General features: G+C 35.9%; 1 protein-coding gene across 4 annotated transcripts in view; it reads left to right on the forward strand.

Annotated features, from left to right (window-relative positions):
- FUT8 (fucosyltransferase 8) overlaps window positions 1–23,613 on the forward strand; it is a 284,866-nt gene that overhangs the window by 218,102 nt on the left and 43,151 nt on the right. For all 4 annotated transcript variants that reach the window (XM_005666322.3, XM_005666321.3, XM_021098290.1 and 1 more), the window contains 1 exon segment: window positions 4,000–4,237. In XM_005666322.3, the coding sequence (XP_005666379.2) occupies window positions 4,000–4,237 (238 nt within the window).

Consider the following 23,613-nt stretch of genomic DNA (forward strand, 5'->3'; position numbering starts at 1 on the left):
GAGGTTGTGGAGGCAGGTATTTTACCTCCATTTTAAATTACCAAATTGAAGCAAAATCACACAACTGACTTCATAACAGAGCTTGTCTTAACCAAAAAAATTGTATCTTAAACCTCTCTGTGCAGAGTTCCTCAACTAGAACATGTTGTCTTAAGTAATTTTGACAAATTTACCTCCTGTTCTAAAACTTGAATAACCATTATCATTGAAAAGAGGAAGAACATATGTGCCTGTTGATGAGTCTGACTTTAAGATGACCTTACATACAAAAATTCTACCTTATAAATAAAATTTATAGAGTTTATTTGACAAAGCAATTGTACTTTACCCATCAGAATTATTCTTTACAATATGGACTTCCATTGAATAATGGAAAAAGCACATTTACTTAGCATTTCATAAACATAATAAATTATATCTTAAAGATTTATTTTAAATGTAGTTTTATTCATAACCCTTTCTAGTACAGCTGAAAGTGACTTTTTTCCTCTTTTATTCCTTAATTCCTTGTTTACCACAGTCTTAAAACTTTTAAATTGTCTATTATGTTTATTTATATGATTTCTTATTCTGTTTGATTGTCATCTCCCAAGTTTCCTTGTATAAAGTGCTTAACAAATATTTACTGAAGGAACAAATATTCACCTCTACTTGATCAGTGAGTGATACTCAGGACAGAAGGAGGGAGAAGTAAGACTTTCCCAAGGAACATGCAGGAGCATTTTCTATCTGTATTTCCCCATCTCCTACTTTCAAATAAGAAGTGCTTCCTTGAGTTTTCATCATGGCTCAGTGATAATGAACCCAACTGGTATCCGTGAAGACGCGGGTTCAATCCCTGGCCCCTGCATCACAATCTGGCATTGTGATGAACTGTAGTGTAGGTCAGAGATGCAGCTCAGATCCCCAATTGCTGTGGCTGTGAAGTAGGCTGGCAGCTGCAACTCTGATTGACCTGGCAACTTAAATATGCTGCAGGCATGGCCCGAAAAAATTGTGGTGTGTGTGTGTGTGGTGTGTGTGTGTGTGTGTGTTTGTGAGTGTGAGAGAGAAAGATTAGTGGAAGAAGGGAGTGTCATAAAACGGAAGGGAGGGGAATGAGCTAAAGAATTACAAGATAGAACAAAACAATCTGCCTGCTTTTGGGCATAACTAGGAGAGAAATATAGAAGAGAGTGCATTAAGCATACAAGAAGCAAATGAAAAACAGATTTTGTCATCAGAAATAGCTCCCCTGCTAGAGTGATAACATGATCAAAGCTTCTTTTAGTAATGAGGCTCTTCTGTATACTCTTGCTTATGGATGAGACATACCTTTAAGCTTTTTGCAGACGTTAATAGAAAAGCATAAAAACAGGATCAGTGATAATTGACAAAGTCTATTTGGTAAGAAATTTGGAGATTTTATATATGTATGTGTATAAGTATAACAATGGCCCTGTTATAGACTCCCCATAAATCTCTTTATCTGTTCCTACTTTGTAACAGTGGTGGATAACAAAGACTTAGCTCAGATAAGGGTTTCCTGTAAGGTGCCTTTCCATCAGAATAAATCCCTGTCCATCTCAGAGTTGTTGCTTTGTTTACCTTTTATACATCTGCCTATTTCTTCTAGATATTTATTCTGATGAACCTAATCTTGTGTTAGAAATAGACACATTTTTTTCCCCTGTCTTTCTGCCTTTTTCTGAGTCTTTTTTGAATAGGATCTTTTGAATTTTCCAGACTTTTAAATATTATTTTGGTAAAAAAATTGGGCTGTGGATCTGAGCTTTTTCAGTGTTTTGTTTAACTGTTATCATCATTCCAAACAGCCATTAATTTTCTCTTATCAGTCTCTGCCTTTGAGCCCTCCATTGCTTACCTTGTATATGTAGACCTTTCTCCTTCCAGAACCAAACATAATAGATTTTTTTCCCTTTCTCTGTGTTATCTGTGACATAACAGAAAGATTTAATATATTCTTTCTTCAGCTTACTTTGAGACGTATTAAAACTCTTGAACGAATGCTTCATTTCATAAATTGCTCTCTTTTAGTTCTCAGTTCTTGTGCTCAAAGCATTGGGTTCTAATTAAACTCTTTTCTTAAGAAACGCAGTACATGTGTTTTTCTTAAAGGCAGATGTGACTCTCAAGTGAAAAAAATCTACAGTTTGAAAACGAAAGGTCAGACATTTCAATTATTATGTTCCCTTACTCTTTTTTCCTTTAGAAAAATGTGAATACTCATATAAGGTAAAAGTAGAAAAAATCTGGTGTAAGGTATATGGGATCTCTGTACTATCTTTGTAGTACTTCTGTACATCTAAAAGCTGTTCTAAAAGAGTATTTATTGAAAAACGTTTGAAGGACATTTTCATTCACATGCATTTTAGAGATATTCAAAGTGCTATATTTCTAACAAATCATGAAAAATTCGACAAATGTCAGTGTTCTTTATTTGCTCTCTTAGCTATTAATATTAAAGCTTTGAATCAGCTTGAGAATGTTATTTGTTTTAAGAAAGTAAATAATAAATTGATCTCCCAGTACTAGTTTAACATTGCACTCCCTCTGTTCCTTTCAAATCATTCAAGGCTGTAGCAACTGGAGTGGGGATCTTTATCACCTTACAAGTCTGCCACAAGTTCAAAGTCTCAAGTGAAGACAATCAGCAACCCTAGTACTTGGTCGAGGAAACAGTATTGACCAAATCTTGCTGAATTTTATTTGGGCTCTCTTGGATTCATAAGGGCTCTAACTCTTCAGAACGTTCTTGATGCTATAGGTTCTGCTTTGATCTAAAAGCACCAGCCTGCAGAAGTACATTTGAATATGAAAGATACTTCTGAAAGTAACTGTGTGTTGCATTTTGCTCTCTCAGCTTTTCTTTCTGAATCATTTTATAGCTTTACCATCCTAGCTTTTGTTTCTAGGGTCTACCTGACAGAACAGATGATATCTCTAGAAATAGTTGTCGTTGTAGATTTGGCAACTGCTTTATTAAAGGCTCATATCAATTGACAGCTGATTAACTTGCTTCCTGCTTTCTGGAAAAAAAGATTCAGTTCCTGAAGGTACCCATCCTTTCTCTTCCCCTGCAGACAGAATAGTTTGAAAAACTTCTCAGACTAAGAAGTCCTTGTCAAAACAAATTTTTATTTGAAGAACTTAGATGCCTAGGGATATTTAGCAACAGGAATATGAATTACAATGGAATTGAAACTTTAGAATGAGAAAAAGAATTTTTTACATTTGCTTAACCCCATTGCACTCACCATTAGATAAAATTGTTTTAACCACTTGCTGTACATCTTATAGCAAAGTGTATAAATAGAAAAATGGATCTCCTGATTAAAAGTTGGCATAACACATTCTCAAGATATCCAATATAGAACATTTTCAGCATTTTATTGTGAAGATTACTAATATCATCAAGATTGGTTTAAAAAAAACTCAATGACTGATATTTTGTAATTGTTGAACTCAGATATCCTTTTACTCAGTGGCTTTACTTCCATAATGAAAAAGTACAATTTGTTTGAGACATCTCAAATGCTGGAAAGAGATGGGATTATTAGATAAATTACAGTTTTTCCTTTAAGATGATTTTAGTTTCATCAGTGAAGATAATAAGCTCAAAATGCTGAAATGCAGCTGGAATAAATGAACTATTTTACTTCTTTCACAAAGATCTCAATGTATGCAACTTTGAGTTCAGAGAAGATCATATTTGCATGTTCTGAGTGATAGAGAAGTGAAAGTGTATTCTTTAAAATGTAACTGCTTAATTTCACATTTCAAAGTAACTGTTCTTTTTCACTACCATCTCCCCAAGTATGCACATAAAATTTTCAGTGGATTCTTTGAAATCCAGTCCTAGAGCTGAATTCCTTGCTTAATAAAATATACTGGAATAGCCCTGGCTTATTATATGATTTTTGACACTTACCACCTATAAAGAGAAGTTAACCTCTCTGTGTAGCTTGTCTTCACCTTTGTATCTCTTCCTCACTGCAGAATCCCAAGGACTGCAGCAAAGCCAAGAAGCTAGTGTGTAATATCAACAAAGGCTGTGGCTATGGCTGTCAGCTCCATCATGTGGTCTACTGCTTTATGATTGCATATGGCACCCAGCGAACACTCATCTTGGAATCTCACAATTGGCGCTACGCTACTGGGGGATGGGAAACTGTGTTTAGACCTGTAAGTGAGACGTGCACAGACAGATCTGGCAGCTCCACTGGACATTGGTCAGGTAAGAAGCCTGTGCAGCTTATCATCTCTCTGGGCTTTACTGCCATGAAACCAAGTTATCTGATTTCTACCTCATGGCTCATTGTCATCTTTTTCTCTGGATCTGTGAGTGCTATACATTATCCAGATAAAATCTGCAATATTTTATTCACAAAATGTTTTGTGATTAATTTCATTTCTGATGTTCATTTTTACTGAATATAGCAAAATCACTAAGTTTTGTCAAGGAACATAATTTACACTTTTAATGATGATGATGATACCTTTCATGTTGAGGAGTGTTTTCGCATTATTGTACTCATTTGATCCTCAAAATTATCCTATTATGTTCACTGGTAGTTCTCAAACTTCAGCAGGCATGAGAATCACCAGGAAAGCTTATTAAAATACTAGTTTCTAATTCAGTAGTCCTGGCATTGGGCCTGAGAATTTGCATTTATGACAAAGCTTTCAGATCCAAGGACCACACTTTGAGAATCAGTGAGGCAGATTATGGTGATACCTTTATCTCCATTTTACAGTTGAGAACAAAGAAGCCTGATTTGTTTATGTGATTTGGATTTTATTCAGGAAGCATTTAATGAAGAATAATGTGATTAAGGTACTATGCTAGGCGTTATATAAGAGACATAAAGAGCAAGAAATTTCTCTTTTTTCCGAGGACTTGTAATTGAGGGGAGAGAGTATATATGGACTTTCATACTGCTGGTCTATTATTCTCTCTACAGTGAAAATCTTCAAACAAGGTCCAAAGTTGGACTACCTTTGTTACAATCTTGGCTTTATCATTTTGTAATTTTGTGCAAGTTACTTAACCTAGGCCTTAGTTTCCTTATCAGTAAAATGAAGAATAATAATTCACTTAGTGGAGTTTCTGTTGTGGCTTAGCAGTAGTGAACCTGACTAGTATCCATGAGGACACAGGTTCAATCCCTGGCTCGCTCAGTGGGTTAAGGATCTGGTGTTGCTGTAAGCTGTGGTGTAGGTCACAGATGCAGCTCGGATCTGGTGTTGCTATGTCTGGGTCATAGGCCTATGGTTGCAGCTCCAATTCAGCTCCTAGCCTGGGAACTTCCATATGCCATAAGTGTGGCCCTAAAAAATAAAATAAAATAAAATAATAATAATAATAATGATTTACTTACCTCTTTGAGTTATTGGTAGGACTTAATAAACTAATATATGTAATGCACTTGGCAAAGTACCTGATACATGAGCTTTAGAAATTGTCAGCTGTCATTAAGCAAATATTTATTGAGTGCCCACAGTGTGGCAGATACTGAACTAAGTGATATTGTGAAACACTAATAAGTAAGACAGTAAATACACTGTCTCTGCACTCATATCTTGTGAAATCAAACATTTTTCAAAATGCTGATGCATTTCAGTTACTACAATTTTCCTGGAACTGAGCACATTTTTAACAAATTAAAACACTAGATTTGGAATAGGGAACTATGTCATTAGAAAATGAGTAACTTTGGAGTTCCCTTCAGGGCCCAGGGTTAATGAACCAACTAGTATCCGTGGGGACTCGGGCTCAATCCTTGGCCTTGCTAAGAATCCGGCATTGTCAGGAGGTGTGGTGTAGGTAGCAGACGCAGCTCAGATCTGGCGTTGCTGCGGCTGTGCTGTACGCTGGCAGCTATAGCTCTGATTAGATCCCTAGCCTGCAAACCTCCATATGCCATGGGTATGGCCCCAAAAAGACAAAAAGAAAAGAAAAGTGAATATAGTTCCTTTGTTTCTTTTTGCCTCTTTTGGAAAATATAGAAAATACCTGACTTTTCACAAAAGTGTCAGGAAAGTTAATTGGGTATTTTCTATAAAATGCTTTAAGTTGCTTTATAAAAGTTCCTATATGTATTTGAAGTATTGTCTTGTGATTTGAATTTTGTCTTCCTTCAGATTATTTAGGAGTCTTAGTCTATACATCAATATATATACATATTTTTTGTAACTCACTTCATATTTTTTTTATTTTATTTTATTTATTTATTATTTTTTTTTTGTCTTTTTGCTGTTTCTTGGGCCGCTCCCACAGCATATGGAGGTTCCCAGGCTAGGGGTCCAATCGGAGCCGTAGCCACTGGCCTACACCAGAGCCACAGCAACGCGGGATCTGAGCCGCATCTGCAACCTACACCACAGCTCACGGCAACGCCAGATCGTTAACCCACTGAGCAAGGGCAGGGACGGAACCCGCAACCTCATGGTTCCTAGTCGGATTCGTTAACCACTGCGCCACGACGGGAACTCCTGTAACTCACTTCAAATTTTAGAGTGAGCCTCTTAATTTAGAACCTAGCCAAGCTTTAATTTAGAGGTTACCTCTTCTATTGATCTGGTGTGTAGATGGTAGCTGGTATAAACAGATTAGGTGTCAAGGTTAAGAAGATTCAGGAAAAGCAGCCCTGTCAGTCTCACTTTAGCCAACTTTTTTCATTTAGTGGAATTCAGTTTAAGGCTGCTGTAATTGTGGGAGCGAGTGTATTGCCAACATAGGACAAGATTCCTGTTTTTCATGTTTCCAGGGGGAGGCAACTTTCTGAGTAGCAGTCAGTTAATGAAAAAGTGAAAGGTTGGCCTCACTAGACTTAGCAAATTTAGTATATAGGTTGGCCATGCCTATATGCTATAATTAGTTACTTGGTTTGTTTGATTATAAGCCTTCCTGATATGTTTTACAGTCTGTAGTGGCAACTACACAATATGAAGAATAAAAATGACTTAAATTTGAAACATTCAAAATTTCTTGATGTTAAACAGAAGTCGATCTTCCTTTGTTTATGTGAAATCTAAGGCCTGGTAGATACCAAGTGACTTATCCAGGACCACACAGCTTACAAATGACAGGACTCTGGTTAGTACATTCACTCTCCCTGACTCCAGTCTAGGTCCTTCCTAGTAAGTTCCCACCAGACACCTTGCCTAGCAAAGTAATGATGAGAAGCATAGATACTGTCCTGAATGTCTAGGAACTAAATGAGACGATGAATTTAATATCTCTATCCTCTTTTCTCCCCTTGTCTTGTTTATAATTTTTTACAGAACTTTCGTATAATTTTCAGTACTGAAGAATTATCAGTGGTACTTTCTTATTCATTTGCAGTTCCCGATTAAAGAAATAGTTTTATCATGGTAGCATAGAGTTATAATCTTAATTAAATGGATCTTTCCTTTATCACTATGGGTATTGTATAAAATTATATGTTTTTCTTCACTAATGAATTAAATTGTACCTATTAGGCACCTTTAATTAATTAAAGCTAACTAGTGATTATTTTCAGTCTTCTTGCAGAACTCATTATATAACTAAAATAATTTAGATGCTAATCTTATATCCAAAAGAAGAGTTTATGTTTGAACTTAGAATACTTTAATTTTTATGAAAAGTATGGTTGCCACCCACTTCCGTGTTTGTTTATATACACTATCCATATATGTACCTTTTGGGACACTAACCTGTTTCTAGAATTAGAAGAATCCTGAATGAATTTTAATAAACTCTTTGATGTTCATGCTTTAATTAGTCACAAATCAACTAATTCTGTTATTGTTCTGACTTGTACAAAGAATCTTGGGATATTTCCCTTAGCACCACTGCCATGAAATTATTATTATTCATACACACTTGACATGATAGCCCTGCAGGTGAAATTTAGTAACTTCTGTTGAAATCTCTCCCCAGTAGAGGAGTTAGTATGCAAATCTGAACATTTGAATAGCCAGATCATACTCTTAAGTTGAGTTCTCTTTTTCTCCTTCATTATTTTATATTTGTATATGAAAATGTATCCTTTGTTATATAATTTGGGTTAAGTGAAACACAATATTAAAAATTATACTTCCAGTTAAAAATAATAGTAACCTTTCCCTGTTACCTTATAGAGGCCATGTCTATTCTAAAGTTATTGATAAAATGGTCAATTATTTTTCCATATCACCAAATGTTTCCTAAACCTGAACTAACTACATGTAATAGGCCTGATTCTTCCAAATAGATTTCTTATGATAATTCAGAATGGGAATCTTGACATTTAATAGTTGGAAGTATCTTGTAACAACTATTGATTTATTATTTAAAGTATATTGACTGCTTTAGGTATGTATGATGACCAGCTTCCAAGATGCTTTTCTAGTTGCTATAAATACTCTTGAATAGATGGTTTAGTAATAGAGAACCTCAACCATCTAAACTCAATTCTCCATTATTTTTCCCATTCTAAAAATTGCACATTTATTCTGATAAGTTGTTAAACCACTTGGGTGTTTTGCATTTACTTCTCTTTGTCGTAAATTGAACTAAATTGCTTAACTTGATAAATCTAATTTTTAAAACTTTCTTTTAAGTGAAAATAATGACTAGTAAGAAATAATGTTTGTAAATATGATAAAATGTAATGCCCTAGAGGTGTCTCGTTTAAGTACATGCTTAGGTAGATTGCCATTTGCTGTATTTAATTATCTACACTGGATGGTTACCTTCTCTCCATACCTCAGTTCAAAAGAGGTTTTGGTCAAAGAGTTTTATTTGACATCCTTATGTGAAGGCAACCTTAAATTAAAAGGAATTTAATAAAAGCACTTGCTATGCACTAGCCACCATGCTGGACTACATGCTAACAGGATGTATCCTAGGGGGAAAGGCAGACAATTTGAATGAACAATTGAAACATACTGTGATATGGGTAAGTCCATGGTACCCTGAAGTATATATCTAACTCGTATCTGGGATTCTTCTGGAGGAAGTGATTTTTATGCTAAGACCCAAAATATGAGTAGAAGTCAGCCGGGTAAAGAAATGGTAGAGGAACTTTCTGTCCGTGAGCATAACATGTGAAAAGAGGCAAGAGAAAATGTGGTGTCATTGGGAAAACTAGAAACAGTTCATTGTAAAGTTTGAATACTGAGACTACTGTTTCTTTTTGAAAACACATGTCACTTATATGGTTTCCCTTTGGATGGTTGTATGATTTTGTTCCTCCCCAAAACTCAGGTTTTAATTTAAGAGTAAAAGTTCTTTGTTCTGTTTCTGCTTCAGAGAGTGGGGAGAGTTAGAAGCCAAATTGCTTTCATCTGACTCTTGGTGTCATCTAGGAGCACTTTTTATTTGATTTTTTAAAAATGTTATATTTTTAAATATATTTTAGAGTACACTCTTGGCAGATTTTTGAAAGCTTATAAATATGACAAATTCAGAAAAATACATGACAAATTTTTTTATTAACTGCCTGAAATACTTCTGTAATGCTATTTTTCCTGCATATAACATCATATTAATTTAAGGTTCAAAGGACCAAAACCTCTTTTGAATGATTTGATATATGTCTATACTATAAAAAGATTACTACAATAAGTTAACATCATCACCTCACATAGTTATGAACTTTTTTCCTCTTAATGATAACTTTTAAGATTTACTCTGTTAGCCACTTTCAGATATACAATAGCATGTTATTAACTATAGTCACCATGCTGTATGTTACATCCCCAGAACTTATTTATCCTTAAACTGGAGGTTTGTACCTTTTGACTACCATCACCCTTTCTCCACCACCCCTCCCCACCTCTGGCTGGCAATCACCAATCTATTTTCTGTTTCAGTGAGTTTGGTTTTCTTAGATTCCACCTATAAGTGAGATCATACAGTGCATGTCTTTCTCAGACTGGCTTATATTTCACTTAGCATAATGTCTTCAAGGTCCATCCATGTTGTCACAAATGGCAAGATTTCTTTCTTTTTCATGGCTGAATAATATTCCACCGTGAGTGTGTGTACCATATTTTCTTTATTCATCCAGTCAATGAACAGCTGAGTTGTTTCCATGTGTGGGTTATTTGAAATAATACTGCAAAAAATATGGGGTTGCAGATATCTCTTTGAGATAGTGATTTCATTTCCTTTGGATACGTACCTAGAAATGGCATTGCTGGGAATTCCTGCTGTGGCTCAATGGGTTGGAGACTCTGGAGCATCAGGACCCAGGTTTGATCCCGGCCCAGCACAGTAGGTTAAGGATCTGGCATTGCCACAGCTACAGCGTAGATGACAACTGCAGCTCAGATCCCAGAACGCCCTATGCCATGGGGTGGCCAAAAAGAAAAAAATAAATTAAATAAAACTTAAAAAAAAAAAAGAAATGGAATTGCTGGATCATATAGTATTTCTATTATTAAGCTCTTTATGTAAATTTCTCATTTAGGTCCTAAGGAAAATCTTTAGCAAACAGCACAAATTAAATTATGCTTAAAACTTCTCCTGTGAAACAGGAAACCACTACAATGTCTATTGGAATTACTAAATGATCTAACAAGCTTTGTATTCTTAATAATGGATGATCTCAAATGGACTGACTGCTGAACTAATAATGTGGTTGATAATCTATAGAAATACCTATTAAGATAGGCTATGGATACACTTCTGTGAAGTATTTTACAGTAATATTTTTAACCTTTGGTGACTGATTAATAAAAGCATGGAGTAAGGGCATATAATAATAGATTCCTTGTGCTGCAAAGATATCTTGATTTCTCTGTTGGTAATATGAGGAAGAGGACGCTGGACTTTGAGTTTAACCAGCCCAGTTCTGTTGTTTTTACCTTTCTGAACTTCAGCTGTTTTCTGAACGTCAGTGTAGCTCTAAAAAAAACCTCATGATACTGAGTACCTGTCTCCCTAGGCCCTTTAATAGGACTGTACTCACATGGGAAAATGACTAAGAGCTATAAAAGGTATTAGGATGATTTTCATGTGGTTTGTTTTGTCTGTTTGGTCACCAAATTTTTAAAACACAAACATGTTAATGGAAAATATTATTAGATTATAACCTGCAACAACAGAAAAGTTATCCTTTTACTCTGAAATAAAAAGTAGAGCTTCGTAAACAATTTCTCCCTTTTAAAATGACAAAGTTACATGGAAAAATTGAAAGATATTTAAAGAGGACAGTAATTTCTGAGAATAAACTCTAAGCACTATGTAATATCTCTGTGCTTTTTTTTTTTTTTTTTTTTTTTTTTTGTCTTCTCTAGGGCTGCACTCGTGGTATATGGAGGTTCCCAGGATGGGGTCGAATCAGAGCTGTAGCCATTGGCCTATACCACAGCCACAGCAATGCCAGATCTGAGCCGCGTCTGCAACCTACACCACAGCTCATGGCAACGCCAGATCCTTAACCCATTGAGCTAGGCCAGGGATCGAACCTGTGTCCTCATGGATACTAGTCAGAATTCGTTTCCACTGAGCCACGAGGGGAACTCCCTCTGTGCTTATTAAACTCACCATGTAATCATAATAAAATTTGGGATCAAAGAATCTCTGCAGCTACCTTAGTATTTTTTCTATACCAACACCTGAGATAAAAGGTTTACTCCCACCTTTTACAGTGGCTCAGTGTAGTTATTTATTTTTAAACTGGCTGTGTTTGGGGGGTGAGGAAGGGGTGATGATTAGAGACTGGGTACCATATATAGTTGAAAGGCTAGCTATCCCTGCTCAAAGATTCTAATAGGGCTTTCTGACCTATACTCTCCTCCTTTGAGAATCACTGACCTAAACGGGTATCATTGCAGGTACATAAAGACTTCATGGTCCATAAAGGAAAGGAAGGTTTTTGTTTCAGGAATGTAAGATACTAGTTAGAATATATGTGTCTCAGAAGAACTCATACTGCCTTTCACTATGACATCTCCTTTATCTTCAGCTTCCCACTTAAGGAGAGAGAAAGAAGTCTGTGGTCTCTCATTTATAGTTACAAAATATGGGAGCAGGGAGCTGAAGCTTTGCCCACACAACAGTCTTGCCCAAAGTGCATCCACATCTTAAACACAATCATAGACACTGATTTCTATATTTATTCTTCAAATGTCTCATAATGAGTTATGAATAAACCCGGGGAAAGTGAGTCAGAGGTTTGCATACTGCCAAAATAAGCATGGTACATTTTTCTGGACTAAATTTTATTTGCTGATATGTAAGCTAAATCATTTTCAGATAAATAAACAAACAGGATATATAATGGTGTACAATGAAAATTTTGATGAAACATCAAAGGCTAGTTTAGTCTGACCTTCCTATCCTCAGTAGTATAAGTTTACCCTCCTCTGCTATTGGAAGCATTTTGGTAGAAAACTTTAAGAAGGTACTATTTCTATATTTGAATTTTTAACTATTTACTTTATCTTAAAGGACACCCCAGAAGCCAGCAGGGCCTAGGTCTTTTCGGTTATTTACATAACGTTAAGCACTTGATCAGAGCACAATAAATGTAATAAAAGAAACAAATAACGTCTCTCCTACATCCTGGTTTGAATTTCAAACTGTTACCCTGCAAGCTGTAAGAGGCACTTTTATTAAATTGTAAATTTGGAGGGTTTTTTTTTTTTTTAATAGTCTATTGCTAACAGTGAATTTTTAAAGCAATATCTCCTGCCCTTTTTAGTCAAAGATCTGGCAGAATGAGTTCAGAGATAAAAAAGAGGTATGATTTAGAAGTAGCAATACGTAATTAGCATCAAAGTCATTGTGGAGTGGAGACAATTTCATTGGGAAAGTTTTTGAAAAATCCTCTAAGGAGTTCCCGTCGTGGCGCAGTGGTTAACGAATCCGACTAGGAACCATGAGGTTGCGGGTTCGGTCCCTGCCCTTGCTCAGTGGGTTAACGATCCGGCGTTGCCATGAGCTGTGGTGTAGGTTGCAGACGCGGCTCGGATCACGCGTTGCTGTGGCTCTGGCATAGGCCGGTGGCTACAGCTCCGATTCAACCCCTAGCCTGGGAACCTCCATATGCCGCAGGAGCGGCCCAAGAAATAGCAACAACAACAACAAAAGACCAAAAAAAAAAAAAAAATCCTCTTAAATCTGTTTAGAACGTAAGTTTTCTAGAAATAGAATCCAGGTGCTCTGGATTTCTTGTGAGATGTCTGGGCCATGTGACTTTGGTACCAGTCTTAGAAATTATCAGTGTTTTTATAAATACTGATATGTCTTTTATGCTACTGGTGTAGTCCTTAAAGATTTTCTGTAAATTGAATTATTATAAATTAATTCATGTTTTAAACATTCTGGTGGAACTATGTAAAGGAGTCCAAAGGAAATCCTTTTATAAAGTAAAGAATCTTTTTCTAATACGAGCTGGTAGTTTGCTGATTCATTGATCTCTCCCTCTCTGTTGCTGTCTCTCACTCTTTCTCTCTCTCTCATATTCTTTTCAAATATAAGAATGCAACCATGTGGTAGTATTTTGATAAGTGTCTTACTTGTTTACAACCTGTACATCACATTCAAGTTTAGAATGATTCTATAAGATAATTGTTGAAAAGCTAAAGAAAGTTAAGAATGCCTCCTAGCCCTCTTGGTTAGTTGTATGTGCCAGAGCTCTGGGTATGATATAAATCTAGAATTTCCTTATCTCTTTTCCTCAGGTTTGTATAAATTTATGCTAATTCCATGGAATAGGAAATAATAATAGGCCGTGATCTACAGTGGGATTATACATCCGTGGATCATCCTCATAAGCAGGGGAATGCACTAGTCATCATGTAAAATTTTGAGTGTTTCTAGATGCTATGCAGAATATAAAGTAAGACCCAGTCCCTGACCTTTAGGAACTTGCATTATGTTACAACACATAGATCTGTAAATGTAACAAAGATGGGATATGCTAAGTGTCAAAGATAGGTATAGAATTCTGTGGTTCATCAGAGGATAGAGAAACTTTATAGCTGATGATTTTAAAGGCATCACTGGGAGCATAAGCTGGGCCTTTAAAGAATGAGAAAAGGGGAGTTCCTTTCGTGGCTCAGTGGTTAACGAATCCGGCTAGGAACCATGAGGTTGCGGATTCGATCCCTGGCCTTGCTCAGTGGGTTAAGGATCCGGCATTGCTGTGAGCTATGGTGTAGGTTGCAGACGTGGCTCGGATCCCGTGTTGCTGTGGCTCTGGCGTAGGCCGGCGGTACAGCTACTCCTAGCCTGGGAACCTCCACAATATCATTGACTTGGAATCAGAAGTTATTAGCTATGGGACTTTAATGTCCCACACCCTTTCTTAATACATGTTTTGTGTACCTTGCAGAGTTGTTATGAGGATTCAGAATGATACTGTATTTGACAGTGCTTTATATACACTAAATCACTCTCTATATAGGTTGTTATTACCACTTTAGTTTTATGGGAACAAAGCAAAATAGCAATAATAGCATAGTTAAAAGGTCATGGGATTTCAGCAGCGCTTCTTTGAGAAACTTTAACAACCAACATTAAAGAAACTTAGAAGCACTTGATACTTTTTGTGAAACTCATTCAAAAATGTAAATGAAAAGAGAAGAGGGAAGTTATGATGGAGGATCAAGGTGAAAACAGCCATCCCCTTTACTCATTGTCCCACTGAGAGCCAGCTTGAACTCTCCAGCAATCCCAGCCCAAATGAAGGTCATTTCCCACTTATCTTGGGTTTTTAGTTTGCCAGTAAAGTCCCAATGTCTAGACTGATTAGGCACTAGAAATACACTCCTGTCAAGAAAACTTGACCTATTTCCCTTTAGTTTGGGGAACTGAGTTGCCTCTTAGCCAGAATCATCACTGACCCAGTCAGAGAACCTTCTTGACAAAACAGTCTTCAGTTCTTTAGCTCTAGAAGCTGATAGGACGATGATTTGGGGGAGGAAGGAGGGGGATTTGGAATAAAACACGTTGTCTAGGAGAAAAAGAGGAATCAATTCCTGGGAAGGTTCTGCTCGATGGGAGCTGTGTCAAAATTAACACTTAGGATTCTGAACATACCCCAGGTGGTAATTTCTAAGTAACTTGCCTAAAAGTGTAGAATAGCCTTCAGTGAATAAGTTTTTTCAAAACACTAGCAATGGAGTTGAACAAATCCTAAAGATCTGAATGTTAGAAATAGGTAAAAGTGGGTCCTTTGACTGATCATCCTTCTGGTATCTGTGTGTTGGCTAGAGAGAACCTACATTTGCCAGACCAGCAGAGGTTATGTATAGTTAAGCAACCCAAAACAGAGTATTGAAGCACCATTGCACGTTCCTCTGCTATCTAGTTTTGGGGTTTAAATATTATATTTAAAGACTTTTATACAGGATGTCTAGGTTGTGGCTAAGAATAAACTAGTCTATAATGCTCCAATGGGATTTTAAAGCATAATGGGAAAAAAGCAGTTGAAAAAAAAAATGGTAAAATCACCAGTAGTTTCTTTTCTTTGCTACCACTGCACATCTTGCTGTGTTCACTGAAATTGGATAGTAGTTCAGTAGGAATTAGAGTAGGCTGGTTTATTAGCTGCTTCTGCTGCCACTTCTGGCCGGTCTTGATCCATGTGGTTCTCAATACCCAATAACAGGGTTGGCAAAAGTAGGCATTGCACACTATGTCCTTTTTTTGGGGGGGGGGGCACACCCGCAGCATATGGAGGTTCCAAGGCTAGGGATCAAATCAGACATGTAGCTGCAGGCCAAAGCCACGCAGGATCTGAGCCAGGTCTGTGACCTACACCACAGCTCACAGCAATGCTGATCCTTAACCCTCTGAGTGAGGCCAGGGATCAAACATGTGTCGTCCTCATGGATGCTAGTCAGCTTTGTTAACCTCTGAGCCACAACGGGAACTCCACTGTGTCCTTTTTTTTCTAGATATATCCAGTACGAACTGTGGGGCCATCCAAAGTGAGATGTTAGAATCTATAGAGCAATCCATCTGCATCCTTGGAAATGTCTAGACATTAGTACTTGGATTGCTTTCAGAGTGTTGGATAGTCTTTTAAGAATATGGTATCTACATTTTAAAAGTGATGGGATTCAGACAAAAGATTATTATCATATAATTGACAGTGAATGACTGTTAACACATATATAACACACCCATTTTGTGTTACATATATGTTAGTAAGTAGACATTTAGTTCATTCACCTGTTGTATTTTACAGTGTGTCTGTACCATGATTTATGTATTCCCTCATTGATGGATGTTTAAATTATTTCAAATTTTTTCCATTATAAACAAAAATATAATATCTCTGTGTAAGTGTCCTTGTTCATATGTGTGTGTCTCTAGGGTAGTGCTTATCAAAATTTCCCACATCATATCACGCCCAGATTATCACCTGGGAGTGTTAGTATATGGCAAATCTACAGAGATCTCTGGGGCAGTGTGTTACCAGTAAAATCTTATGTTCTAAAAAAGGGCCTGATGAACAGTGGCCCTCAGCCAACCTCAGCGCTCATCTGTTTTTGTAAATAAAGTTTTATTAGAACACAGCTACATTCATTTGTTAATGTGTTATCTTTAAATGTTTTCACACTACAGTAGCAGAGTCAAATAGTTGCAACAGAAACCATCTGGCCCACAAAGCCGAAAATGTTTACTACATGGCTTTTCACAAAAAAAGTTTTCTGAATCCTACTCTAAAATAATAATTACCAAATAAATATAGTTTCAACCATTGTAAATTTGTGAATAGTATTTTTTAATTTATTTGATCTTTTTCATGCATTTATTAATTTGAGATAAAATTAATTTATGGTGAAATAAACAGCTCTTAAATGTATAAATTCAGAGAGTGTTTATAACGTAACCAACGCTTCTGTCCAAGTCTTTTCTAATTTTAAAAATTGGGTTATTTGTCTTTTTACTTTTATTTTATGGAAAGGGCATGTGTGTATTCTGGATACAGATTCTTTATCAGAAACATGATTTGCAAATATTTCTCTCAGTCGTGGCTTGTCTTTTCATTTTCTTTAAAGTATTTTTTGAAGATCAAAAATGTTAGCTTTCTTAAAATCCATTAATTGAGTTTTTTCTATGACTATGAAAGTGCTTTCTGTGTCCTAAGAAATCTTCACCTATTCCAAGGTTGCAAAGATATTATTTTAGGTTTTCTTCCAGAAGTTATGCTTTTAGCTTCTTTATTAGCATCTGTGATCCCTAGCATATTAACATCCCTTAATTAGCATATTAATTTTTATGTATGGTGTGAGGTAAGGGTTGAGGTTTATTGTTTTCTATATGTTCATCCAAACTTATATGTGGAAAAACTTACGTTTCACTATCACGTTGTCTTGGTGCCTTTGTCAAAAATTGATTGACAATGTATGAATCTTTTTCTGGTCTCTTCTGTTCTACTGTTCTTTGTATGTCTATCCTGAACACCTTAAATTCTTATCTTCCATCAGATATTTTGCAGCATGTTTATTGCAAAACTTTAGATAAGCATAGAAGTGATATTGCTAGGTCATAGTGGAGTATATCTTTAGGTTGTCTATGTATGCCTGATTTCCTCTACGGAAAAATTATTTCAGTAGTGTCCTCACTACCCCCTCTGCTTTCAGCATCTATCCAATTTTAACCCATTCTTCACACTACCAGAAGAATATTTCCAAAATCAAATATGACTTTGTTTTTAAAAAACTTCCATGGCTGCTCAGTGTCTAGAGAGGTACGTATTAGCTCCTTACTTAGAATACTGGAAATAAGCCCCTTCTCCTATGCTTCCCACTTCTCAAAATGTGCCCAGTATTCCTGATCTCACAGTCCAACTACAAATTTTTTCCTTGAAACTCTGTGCATTTTCATTTGTATACTGGGAACATGTTTCTTCCTTTTAGAATGTCTTTCCTCCATCTCATCCCATGAAATGCTGCTTATCTTTTAGTATCATTTCCTTCCTGATTGTTCCCTCCAATTGACCCCATGATCTCACAATGAATATACTATATTTAAATTGTTTGTTTACAATGCCTCTTTAACTATATTATTACTTTTATTGAGATTCTTGCCTGATTTATTTTTTGTCTCCTTTTTGCCTAATAGTACTGGCCCATAGGTGTTACTCAATTGTTGTAGAGTCTTTTTTTTTTTTTTTAACTAAATTGCCTCTAAGCCAAATGATCCTTGAAAAATTTTACTCTCCATTTCCAAATTTATTAATTAAAGGAAATATAGCCTAGTCTATGTGATTCACAGGTTTCTAATGCAGAGTAAATGAGATCATCAGCATGTAAGTGTTTGTAAAATGTTTTAAAAATATGATGAACTTATTGTTATATTGAAAATACTAGTTACAAAGTAGCTAAGTTTAAAAGTACTTTATGGACTAAAGTGTTTTACTACACAAAATCTCAGCTATATGTGTGTGTGTGTCTCTTTGGGTATCTCTGATTCAGTAAACACTTATTGAATACTTTCTCAGTTGAGGTATTATGAAATTAACATTATATACAGCAATAGCTAACATTTAGCTAACCTTACTATGTAACAGTGCTTACAAACTTTGCATATGTTGTTTAATATTCACAATAAACCTATATAGTAGGTGCTACCATTATTCACTTTTTATGTAGGTCAGTAATTTGCCAAAGGTAATAAGAAATCCTCAAACTGACTTCAGAACCTGACCTTTAAACATTATGCTCAGAAATTAGCAAATCATAGCCCCTGAAGCTGGGTTTTGTAAGACCAGCTACATTTTTGAAAGGTTGTTTCAAAAAAAAAGAGAGAGAGAGAATAGAGAGAATATGTAACAGAAGTATATGTGGATTAAAGCATAAAATATTTCATATCTAGCCCTTTTCAGGAAAAGTTTGGCAATTCCAATATAAATGATTAAGGCAGAATCCCTGTTCTCAATACAGTCCCAGTCTAGGAGTTCCTGTTGTGGGTCAGTGCTAATGAACCCAACTAGTATCCATGAAGACATGGGTTCGATCCCTGGCCTTGCTCAGTGGGTTAAGGATCTAGCGTTACCATGAGCTATAGTGTAGGTTGCAGATGCTGCTTGGATCTGGCATTGCTGTGGCTGTGGTGTAGACTGGCAGCTGCAGTTCCGATGCAACCCATAGCCTGGGAACATCCATATGCCACAGGTGCAGCCCTAAAAAGCAAAAACACAAACATTTTAAAATATGTTTCATGAAACAAAATATGGTTAGTGATATTATAAAGATATAAACAAGAAACCCAAGATATAAACCCTCCCCAGATTGGGAAGTACAGTCATTCCAGTGAAAAGAATGAGAAGAAATGGCATTTGAAGTGATCTGGGAAAAGTTGTAAAATGAGCAGAAATCTTAGATATAGATTTCTGCATACTTGGAGTACTTGACAATGATGATAAAAAAAATGCTTATATACCTGTTATATTTTACTTGGAGGAGTGCCAAAGTGTCAGAACTCCTATCTTCTGCCCCTGATTTGATGAATTATGTGGAAGGGAGCATTAAATCATCTGCTTTTCAGTATATCTTTTAGTAGAATGTGACTAAAAAACCAGTCTCAGAGTTCCCGTCATGGCTCAGTGGTTAACGAATCTGACTAGGAACCATGAGGTTGCGGGTTCGATCCCTGGCCTTGCTCAGTGGGTTAAGGATCCGGCGTTGCCGTGACCTGTGGTGTAGGTTGCAGATGTGGCTCAGATCCCACGTTGCTGTGGCTGTGGCTTAGGCCGGCGGCTACAGCTCCGATTGGACCCCTAGCCTGGGAACCTCCATATGCCGTGGGAGCAGCCCTAGAAAAGGCAAAAAAACAAAACAAAACAAAACACCAGTCTCATAGCTAATTATATTGCCTTTCTCAAGGGACTCCATCCAAGACCAATCTGATGAAAGGTACTTTGGTGCAGGTATTTTTTTCAGCTTTTTAAAGTATGAAAATGCTAGTGCTTTAGTTAAATAAATTTTGCTTTTTGTATTCATTGTTAACTGTCATTGAATAGGTGAAACCGAAAATGTTTACATTCAAAGTAATTACAACTTTATGATAGGTTTTATATTTATAAGAATCAACACATGATTGTATAACACTTAGCAATGATTTGGGGAAAATAATAATTAAATGTAATCAGGTTTTTGAAGAATATCAGTGAAAGTAGTCAAGTTCATATAGGATTGCTTGTTAGGAAATTTTTAAATTAAATTAAAGGTGTGATATAGAATTGTTATTATTACTCAGCCCTTTGTTGTAAACAGTGGCAAGGGTATAAACAATGAATGTCACCCTGAAAGTTATATACTTTCTAAATTAAGCACACAGAAAAGTATTAAACTACATCAGGAGATGTATTTTCTGCTGACATAATTTAGAATATGACAGTTAAATTATTAATCAAATGGCTGGATATGGAAGGATTTTTCTCAAAGAGAAAAAAGGATAAATCACTCCATGTCAATTGAACAAATACTCCAAACACCAAAAATAAAGGCAGGGGAGGCATAAAGTTTCCCTAATTTTGTAGTTTGTGCAGACCAGCATCCATTGTGTGAATAATAAATGTTATGTCTGTATTTGTGATATGTAAAAAAACCTGATAATGGCTTTAAGCTACTTCTTTTTCTGAATCATTAATATTAAAATGTAATAATTGAACTAATTAATGTATATATGAATAAATCACTGTACCCTAGTCTGCTGTGGTTATATAATTTCAATCAAATGTTTCTCATTTGAGTAAATGAAGTATCTTCTTTTTATTATTATTATTATTATTATTATTTTGTCTTTTTGCCATTTTCTTCAGCCACTCCAGCGCATGGGGAGGTTCCCAGGCTAGGGGTCTAATCGGAACTGTAGCCACTGGCCTACGCCAGAGCTATAGCAACACAGGATCTGAGCCGGGTCTGTGACCCACACCACAGCTCATGGCAATGCCGGATCCTTGACCCACTGAGCAAGGCCAGGGATCGAACCTGCAACCTCATGGTTCCTATCAGATTCGTTAACCACTGAGCCACGGTGGGAACTCCAAAATGAAGTCTCTTCTTTGAACATTTTTCTTAGCCTGAAAAGAAATATACATTAGTGGTGAATAGCAGTTGTGGTTTCTGTGTTCTATGTTGGCATAGATATTTTGTTTGAAATTGATTTTATGTAAAAATGTATATTCAGTGGCATTTTCAGTTAACAAAAAGACTAATACATACTTTACCATATACAACTGTAATATGCCCTGGCTATTTATTTAAATATAATTTCTTTTAGTGGTGGAATTATCTACGTAATTGAATAAGAGCAGGTACGGCCACAGATGCATTAAAAAAAAACACTTTTGTAAATTGATGCATTTGCCATACCATTTCTTATAGACTGCCTTGCAATTTTGTCTCATTGAAATGAATTGCCTGGGTCTTTAGAGTGTGCTGAACAGATTAAAGTAAAAGGGGAAAAAATCATTTGGAGAAAATTTGAATGAAATCTTTGCATTGTGGCTAAAAAATAGTCTGAACCCTCTATCTAGCCATGTCATTCTTTAAAATAACAGGGAAATAAGTGGTTCCACAGGATGTATTTTGACAAAGTTATCTGTTGTCAAGGGCAAACTAGCATTTTAAAGCTATTACTTTTTTAGTATAAAACATTGTATGTTATCCAGTTCTATGTTTAGTTTAATTTAATCAAATTCTATTTTGTATTAGGGACCACAGCTAAGAGATAGTTACAGAAAAAGACTTCAGTTTGTGGGGTTTTTTTAAAAAAATTAAGGTATAGTTGATTTACAATGTTGTGTCAATTTATGATGGCACAGAAATTCTTTTTTTTTTAATATTATTTTCTGTCAGGGTCTATCCCAGGAGATTGGATATAGCTCTCTGTGCTATACAGTAGGACTTCATTGTTTATCCATTCTATATGTAATAGTTTGTATCTACTAACCCTAAACTCCCAATCCCTCCCATCCCCTCCTCCTCCCAGTTTGTAGATTGTTTTAAAAAGGCTGTTCATATGATATCACTTATATCTGGAAAGTAATATACAGCACAAATGAACATTTCCACAGAAAAGAAAATCATGGACTTGGAGAATAGACTTGTGGTTGCCAAAGGGGAGGGGGAGGGAGTGGATGGACTGCAAACTATTGTCTTTGGAATGGATTAGCAATGAGATCCTGCTATGTAGCAGTGGGAACTATGTCTAGTCACTTAAGATGGAGTATGATAATGTGAGAATATAGAATGTATACATGTAGATGTGACTGGGTCACCATGCTGTACAGTAGGGAAAAAAATGTATTGGGGAAATAATAATTGATTACAATTAAAAAAAAAAAAAAAAGGCTTTTCTGTTTCTCATGTCCTTCCTCCTTTCTGTGTTTAGGTTAGTGATTACCAGAAATGAGGAGAAGGTGAAAGTTCAGACTCGTTTTTTTTCCCTTACTTGTCATTTTACAATCTCTTTTGTTGTTGGAATGAGAGACAGTACATACCTGCAATCTGACACCCAGTTTCCCAATTCAGAACAGAGATTTGGACACATTTTTCCCTAGCAGCACTAAATGGAAGAATTCGGATTCTCTCAGAGGCTATTAAATAGAACAATAATAAATTAATTAGAAGAGATGTAATTGTAGATAATTTTGTATGGTAAATATTTTTAAAAAATTGCTTTTCCTTCACTTTGAATAGTTTTGTGCCACACTATGGTAACTTAACCCCAGGGTACAGAAATGATGTGCAGAGGCCATAGTCCACTATGTAGATAAGATATAGCTCAAGAAATAGAGAGCTTTTGTGTAATTGTTGCCTGATGGTGAACAGCTGTAACCACCAGTGAGTTGCCCATTTTGGAAGCTGGCTTTATTTAGCATTTAAAAAATTACATGCTCTTTGCCTCTGGTGCCTGGCATTCTTCAATTAAAATTTTAAATATATTCTTATCATCCCCTAACAGAAAGCTTACTTATACAGTCCCAAATCTAGCCTGAGACACCTGTTCTTAAATCTGTTTTTTCAAGTTCAATATGAAATAAATCTCTATTCGTGTCATGCTGGAATGAGAGAAAGCATACGTTATTTTCATGGGACCTGATCAAGCTACTTAGATGAGCTTAAGTGAATGGTTGAGGTCTATTAATGAATGTGACATATTACATGGAAGCCATTTCAGTAAAAGATTAATGTTAATTTTAAGAGTTGTTTTGTTAATAGTCTGGAGACAGTAAGTAGGGAAAGGGGCTTGATTAATTATGATTTGCTTTTAAGCCTCGAAATTCTATCATTTAGCAAAGAATAAGAAACTGTTATATAAGGGCAAAACTTATGTGTCTCTTTGCCATTGAAGAAAGAAGACTTTAAGAAAGCTGTATTTCCACTTATATCAAATTATAGCCTTGATATCAATATTGACCAGAAAATCCTTAAAGTTGTGAACTTGAAAGCATCTACACTGAAGTAGAAATTAAGTACACCCTGATAGAACAAGTTTCTTCCCAGGAAAGAGGTTTCAGGTAACCTGTGTATCGTATTTTATTGAACTTAAGCCGTTCCTCCACATAGCCTTCCAGATGTACTGAAAAAGCCTCTGATTTAATAAAACACTCTCTTTGTGTTCATAATTTATTAAGTTCAGCATTTATTAGTTGGTTAGAGGTTTCATTG

This window comes from Sus scrofa, chromosome 7 (genome assembly GCF_000003025.6).
Source record: "Sus scrofa isolate TJ Tabasco breed Duroc chromosome 7, Sscrofa11.1, whole genome shotgun sequence".
Taxonomy (NCBI): Eukaryota; Metazoa; Chordata; class Mammalia; order Artiodactyla; family Suidae; genus Sus; species Sus scrofa.